General features: G+C 55.0%; 1 protein-coding gene across 1 annotated transcript; it reads left to right on the top strand.

Moving 5' to 3' along the window:
- The first annotated feature begins 629 nt into the window (after positions 1–629).
- LOC120398751 (cathelicidin-3-like) lies at positions 630–6,140 on the top strand. The gene is made up of 4 exons (XM_039526342.1): positions 630–834; positions 2,640–2,750; positions 4,890–4,973; positions 5,893–6,140. Exons 1-4 carry the CDS (start codon positions 661–663, stop codon positions 5,980–5,982), a joined length of 459 nt encoding a protein of 152 aa, XP_039382276.1. The 5' UTR covers positions 630–660; the 3' UTR covers positions 5,983–6,140.
- Positions 6,141–7,656: the final 1,516 nt, after the last annotated feature.

The following is a 7,656-nucleotide window of genomic DNA, read 5'->3' on the forward strand; positions in this document are numbered from 1 at the left end:
CTGTGAACAATTCCTTGCCCTGAGTGGTGTAGTTAGGTCAGCCTCACCCCGGTGCAGACGTGGCTGGGTCAAGGGAAGAATCCTTCCATCAACATAGCTGCCACCTCTCAGTGAGGTGGTTCAACTACATAGACAGAAAAAACCCCTTCCATCAAGGTAGGAAGCATCCATACTACAGCCCTACAACGGCACCACTCAGCAGCTGTTGTGTAGACAGGCCCTCAGACAGCTATTCTTATATGTCAGTGAACGTGATTAGAATAGTGACTGTTAGCAAGTGCAAGCCGGTCACCTCTGGTCCTCTGTCTTGCCATGTTATTTGTAATGGACGCAGCTCAAGCTGTGAGAGGCTGTCCATTTTCTGGTTGCAGCTGCGGGGTGGGGGAGTGGGTTTTGTCCCCTCTGTTGGTTTTTTTGCTCCCCTTATCACACTGAGAGCTACACGGCAAGGTTTCGAAGCCCCTCTCTTTGCAGGCACTGGCTCACTGGCTGGCAACGCGTTCCCGTGGGAGAAGGGGAAAGCCACAGCTTTGAGGAAGAGCTGCGCACAGAATGAATGAGCCAATCATCCCCCTTTGCACAAAGCTGCTGAAGAGGCAGCGTATATAAAGCGCCCGGGCACTGCACTCCTACCTTCCCTTGAAACAAAGAGGACCAAGGATGGCGAGCTGCTGGGCGGTCCTGCTGCTGCTGGTCACCGTGGCCGCCGCGCTCCCCGTGAAGACCCCTCAGCCCTACGAGAAGGCCATTGCCCAGGCCATCGACTTCTACAACCAAGGACCAACGGTGAAATATGCCTTCCGCCTCCTTACATCCACCCCTCCGCCTGAAGTGGTGAGTACTGAAGGGTTCCCTTCGTTCGCTGCTGTTTGAAACCCAGGCACATACTCAGGGATACATGATTCTCCCTGACCCTGGGCCCCCGTCACCTCTCGCCCGGGTCACTCAGCGCCTGCTCCATAGCCCATGAAATAGACTCCAGTGGGGGTTGGATCAGACCCACTGACCTTTCACTGTTCTAACACTGAGAGGCAGGGTGGGCCGGTGGCTGATGCACAGGATTGGAACTGGGGGCACCTGGATTCTAAACCTGGCTCTGCCACTGACCTGCAGGGTGACCTTGGGCCTGTCCCATCCTTCAGCTCCCTTGTGTAGTTAGATGATAAACTCCTTGGAGCAGAAATCTCTGTTTGTTTCTCACTACGTGCACGCACAGGGATTAGCTCAATGGGCCCCCTGCCTTAGAGGAGGCTGTTAGATGCTAACAACAGTGACGATCCTCTCAACTTCGAGACTTCGCACTCCCCCAAATGTACAACTCAGCAGCAACCTCCTAAGGGCAACCAGTCCCACTCCACTAAGCAGCCTGTCTTCAATAAGAATATCCAGCTCTTATCTAGCGCTTTGCATCAGTAGCTCTCAAAGGAGGCCAGTAACATCGTCCCCATTTTACAAATGGGGAAACTGAGGCACAGAGCAGGGACATGACTTGCCCAGTGGGCCAGTGGCACAGCCAGGAATAAACCCCAGCTCATTAGGCATTAACAAAGCTGGGATTGCTTCCTATCCCCAAAACAAAAGACACTGAAATAAAAATGCATTTCAGAAGGGTTAACCATGGCCGGTCGTGGGGGTGGGGGTGCTGGTGGCACAGGATTAGCCTGACACACTGCACTCATGTAGACACTGTACATACAGCATTACTGAAATATTCAAAGCTGGCTGAATGGTGCAGTGCTGTCCTACCAAATCCTCAGAGCTACATCTAAAGTAAATGCAACATTCACCCCACACTAACGAATACCGTTGGATTGCTTCAATATGCATTTACCACGGTGTTTCTCAAACTGGGGTCGCTGCTTGTGTAGGGAAAGCCCCTGGCAGGTCCGGCCAGTCGTGGCTCCCACTGGCCGCAGTTCGCAGGTCAATGGGAGCTGCTGGAAGCGGCGCGGGCTGAGGGACTTACTGGCCACCGCTTCCAGCAGCCCCCATTGGCCTGCAGCGGCGAACCGCGGCCGGTGGGAGCCGCGATCAGCTGGATGTGCGGACGGGGCAGGTAAACAAACCGGCCCAGCCTGCCAGGGGCTTTCCCTACACAAGCAGCGACCCCAGTTTGAGAAACACTGATTTACCACATCACATCTGAGCTAAGGATTAGACACAGACATACAGAATGGGAACAACATGAGTTATATAAATTGGGGTAAAATCGTATAAAGGGTACAACCACTACCTGCTGGAAGTTATAGACCCCCTTCCCCTAGGGCAGGTTATTCTGTAATTGTCCAGTAGGGGACTTTGATCCCTTCCTCCAAAGTGTCTGGTACTGACCAATGTTGGAGACAGGAGACCAGAGTAGCTGGCTAACTGGTCTGATCCACCATGGAAATTCTCACAAGTGAGCTCACTGCAGAACATTGACACGAGGCGATCCCCTGCCTCCATCCGCCACATCATACCTTGCTTCATACCAAGGGTTTCAGTGGGACTGCTCGTTTAAGGGTACCAAGGTCTGGTCCCAAAGACTCAGGCTGCATTGGTACATGTCATCAGCTGCTAAACAAACGCAGTGGTTGAGCCCAGCGTGAAGCTACTCGCCACGAGAAGGTTCTCTCATTCCTTTACTGGTTCTCTCTTAGGCCCAGGGCACCGTATTGAATATTCTTCAGCTGAACTTCACCATCATGGAGACCACGTGCCTGGCGTCAGACAAAGCCGCTGTGGAGCAATGCGCCTTCAGAGAGAATGGGGTAAGGAGCAGCTCTGGGGGTGGAGACAGTGCCATGTTCTCTTGTTTAGCGCACCTCTGCCGTGATGAGCAACAAGCTCTCCTGAGTCCCTGGGGGCTACAGTGGTCACCTGACAGGCTTTTACTGCCTTTGGCTTTACACTGTGATGTTATGAACTATAATGATCCAATGTGTCGTCACAGAACCTGCTGAGCCAGATTCACTGCTGTAAATGAAGCTGCAGGTTCCTTTTGCTTGTTCCAGCAATGAACTTAGCCCTGTGTCCAGGGGGGCTGGAACAGTTTGTATTGTGGGGGTGCTGACAGCCATTGAACCAAACTGTGTAACCCCTGCATATAATGGAAACCACTTTGAACTGGGGGAACAGCAACCCCCCCCCACCCCAGCACCCCTAGTTCCAGCACCTCTGCCAGTGTCATACTCACAACTCAGAAAGATCTGTTCTCAGCTTCACTCAGGTCTGTCAACCCACCAGCCCTAGCAGGGGGACAAATTACACTGAAGATCGGGAAAAAATGTGTGGCACAGTGTTTAGGGCTGTGACCCAAGACAAGAGATGGACGTGCTGGTACTAGGGATTCTGAAAACGGGGCAGAACAGAGGGTTAGGAAAATTCCTGCGGAGAACAAATGACGGGGAAATGGAGCGAGTGACGTACTGGTTCTCTGCCACCTCTGCCCTCTGGGATATGTGTGTGTCTGTTTCAGCTGAAGGGAGGGATGCAGATTCCCAAGGTTCAGCAAACAATTTCACAGCCAGAATTTCAAAACCAGCATCTTGCTTTGGGGCGCTCAGCTTCAGGCACGTAGACGCCTGAAGTTAGGCACCTGCCATTCATCGTTAGGCTCCTAACTAAGCTTTTGACTTTCAGAGGTGGTGAGCGCCCACTTGAAGCCCCAGTCGAAGTCAATATGAGCTCAGCGCCTCTGGGGAAAAAAGCACAACACCACAGACCCACCGTTCCTAACTTCCCTGAATGTCTCCAACAGCCCCCAGACTGAGTGAATATCAGAACAAAGGGAAGGATCCAGGGAAGATCAAATAGAAACATATTAAAGAAGTCAGTAAGTGGTGCCAGCTGCTGACCAGATTTCACCTCAAACTGCAGCGGCTGCACGGTCTAGTGGACAAGGCAGTGACATAGAGTGACCAGATAGAAAGTGTGAAAAATTGGGATAGGGGTGGGAGGTAATTGGCACCAATATAAGAAAAAGCCCCAAATTATCAGGGCTGGCCCTATAAAATTGGGACATCTGGTCACCTTACAGTGACAAGACACAGATTCAGCGATTTAGCACTACAGGAGGGGTGAGGTCTGATCCATACCTGCCTGAACACCTGCTTCCAGATGTGAGCGGTCGGGGGGGTGGGGTCCATCAGGAGAGAAGAGGAGACTGTTTTTTTCTGCTAAACGGATCTGTTTTGAGTTACTGCACCATGTGCTACAAGCCGAAAGAAGCACCCCCTACTTCTTTCTGCTTTTCGCACAAGAAATAGTAAAAGAGATGAGCAGAAACAAGACCCTCCTCTCCCCCCATGGAAACCCCCTGCATCTAGGAGCAGGCATCCAGGAATGCGTAGATCTGACCTCAGCCCACCTGCGGAAGTCACCTGAGCTGCTGCAATGCTTCAGGGGACAGCAGTGACGGGGAGGGTTCTCCTGTCGCTGTCGATAATCCACCACCCCAGGTATCATAGAATCATAGAATCATAGAATTCAAGATCAGAAGGGACCATTATGATCATCTAGTCTGACCTCCTGCAAGATGCAGGCCACATAAGCCGATCCACCCACTCCTGAACTAATTCACTCCCTTGACTCTGCTGTTGAATGCTCCAAATCATGATTTAAAGACTTCAAGTAGCAGATAATCCACCAGGTAGGTGGAGGGAAGAATTCTTCCCTCGACCTAGCGCTGTCTGCACGGAGGGCTAGGTGGGCACAGATACATCTCTCAGGGGTGCGGCGTTACCCTGAGAGACGTAGCTACGCCGCTGTAAATTTGCAGTGTAGACCAGCCCTCAGTCTACCTAGATCAAAGTGAGCTGGGCTGTCCCTACGGGAGCTGCAGCCACACCTCCCCAAGTGCCGTTTCGACAGACTGGAAGCTATTGTCCCCTCCTCTCCCTTCCTTGCAGCTGGTCAGAGACTGCTCAGGACACGTCTCCACCCAGGAAACATGCCCTGTCGTCGCGATCACCTGTGACGTCGCCCCTGCGCAGGTGAGCTGCTCAACCCGGTGATTCGGGGGGCGAGGGAGGGGAGAACTTATACCCTGAACAAGAGAAGCTGGGGCAGCATCTCCCCAGGGTGAAAATGCCACTGGGGCATCTCCTTCTGCTTTGGGTGCATTCACCTGCAAACCCACCTCTGCCAAACAGAGAGAGGAGTCAAATCCTCCCCCTACGTGGGACCAAGACACCCCAGGGAAGGCGGATGTCCAAGATGGCTCTTTGTCACTGCACAACTGAGTCTAACAAAATGAGTGTCTGGGTTTCAGCAGAAGATGCCCTTAACCTCACACTACAGACATTAGGCCCCAGGTTGGCTTCCCGGTCTCTCCCACGAAAGGATCTGCCTTGGCTGGGATGGGCCAACCCTCAGTCAAAGTCGTAGGGCCTCATCCAGACATCAAGTGAAGCCCATGACAGTCTTTCCATTGAATTCAATGAGCTTTGTTTCAGACCTGGAGAGACAGTAGTACGTGATTTGGATCCCCATATGAAAGGGTTTCCCCAAAACATCAACCCTTCAGCTGGGAATCCCAGTTCCTCCCTGGCACAGACCCCGTTAGTGTGGTGTCATCCAGCAGCCAAGAGAGCTGTCCTCCTGAAAGCGAGCCCCTTCCCCACGTGCCCAGCAAGAGCCCCAGCTGCTATGGCAGACGCTTCTCCCGGGACGCAGAATTCCAGCCATCCCTTCCTGGCCATTCCCAGCTCCTCGTGGTCTAGCTCCAGTCTCAGACTCCGTTCCCCAGAAGGGGCTGCACAAAGCGTGTTAGAACAGGCCTCTCCCCCGGCCCCCCAAACCAGCCCTCAGAGATTTGGCAAGGTGCAGATGATGAAGTTGCACAAACATCATTAGAAGCCAGGTGGGTCTCCGTGGAGACGCTAACACACATCTTCCCCCCCACCCATACAGCCCGTTCGCGTCACCAGGTGGTGGCCCCTTCTGCGCTTAGGCGCAAAAATCATCGGTCACGGCATTTCCTTCTTCCGCAAGCGGGATTAATCCAGAGATCGAGGAGGGGAACGCAAGCTTGGCAGACCTGCCCGTGCCCCACGCTGGAAGCTCACCAGGAATCGAGGCGCAAGTCGGAACCGCCCCAGGGATCGCACTTTTCCTCACGGCCTAGCTACCCCCTTAGTCCAATTGCATCTGCCAGGGCGTCTCTGTACAATAAATGGCTGTTCGCAGAGCCGTATGGTTGTGCACGTTTCCTGCGCGCCCGCACACGTCCCCTCACCCCCCCACGCTGCCCCCACCTGTGCTTGCGGTCAGTGAAAAGCCCCTGTTAGGCACCAAGCTGCCCCTCTCCCCCGGCCCATTGCCAGGGAGGGCTGGAATGGCTTTAGCATCTGGACTTCAAGCCCAGCAGGGAGCTGAGTCACCACGCGAAGCCCAGCACGCGGGCAGAGCCAACGTAAGAGGCCCGTACCCTGGGCTCACCCAGCTTAGTGACATGGACTGTGGGCACCTCTGGCTTCCATCGCTGCAGCTCCAATGGGGCAACCAGCCAGTCCAGGGCCCACAAAGTTATGGGGGCCCAACCACGGTATGATTTCAAATGCAGGAGTCCCAGGCTGGAGGTCTCTGGGGATTGCACCCCTGACAGGTACGAGTGGATAGGACTCAGGCATCTGGAAGCCTGTATATCCACTGTCTGAAGGTGTAACCAGAGCATAGATAGATAGAACCCAGGCGTCCGGTGATCTGGGGGGAGGAGGGGCTTTCTGTGCTGATGTTGCAGGGGGCTGCTGGCCATGGAGGGCTCCTGGATCTAGCCCACGTGTTCCTGCCACTACCAGCCCCCCAGAAGTTGAGCCACAATGCTCCGCAGTGGAGACGGGCCCCAGAGGAGAGCAGGATCTGCCAGCCCTGCAGGGCAAAGGGGGTGGCTAGGATGGGTGGGGCGGCTCTGTCTGGAGTGGCTCCAGGCATGAGCAGCCAGCAAGGACACACGGGGGAGGCACGGTGGCATTGCAGCGCTGGGGACACACGGGGGGCACAGCAGGCAGAGACAGGGGACATGGGGGCCCCTAGAGATGAAATACAAGGTAAAAGCATTGGCCCCTTTGTATGGGGTGGGGGGTGGAACAGGGGAAGGGGAACTAGATTGGAGCCAGAGGGGGACAGGGAGGGCAGCGGGAGCAGAACTGGGGGGGCTGGAGCTGCTCAGGCTGGGGAAGGGGACGAGTGGAGCTCAGGGGGTCTGGATCACGGAATTGGAGCAGCTGAAGGGGTCTGAGGGGCGGAGCTGGGGGAAGGCTTGTGGGGGCCTGAACCCAGGCTGGGGGGTGGATCAGGGAAGCGGGGTCAGGGCTGGGAGAGCCTAGGGCTGGACTGATGGAGGCTGGAGAGGGGTTGAGGGAGAGCTGGGGCGGGGATTGGGGCTGTGGGGGAGCGCACCAGGAGCTGGGGGGCTGGAGGATGGTTGTTAGTTACTTGTGCTGCTTTTGCACCCAGAGGCCTCCAGCGACGTCAGGGCCCCAAGGCGCTAGGTGCTGTACAAACCCAGTGTGAGCAACTGGCCCTGCTCAGAAGAACTGACAGGCTGAATGGCTGAGACAGAGAAGGGTGGGGGAAAGGAGGCATCATTAGCCCCAGTTTACAGAGCGGGAGCTGAGGCCCCAGGCCAGACAGGGAATCTGGGACCTAGACCTCCTGATTCCCAGCTGTTTGCCT

Source organism: Mauremys reevesii, linkage group 2 (genome assembly GCF_016161935.1).
Source record: "Mauremys reevesii isolate NIE-2019 linkage group 2, ASM1616193v1, whole genome shotgun sequence".
Lineage (NCBI taxonomy): Eukaryota > Metazoa > Chordata > Testudines > Geoemydidae > Mauremys > Mauremys reevesii.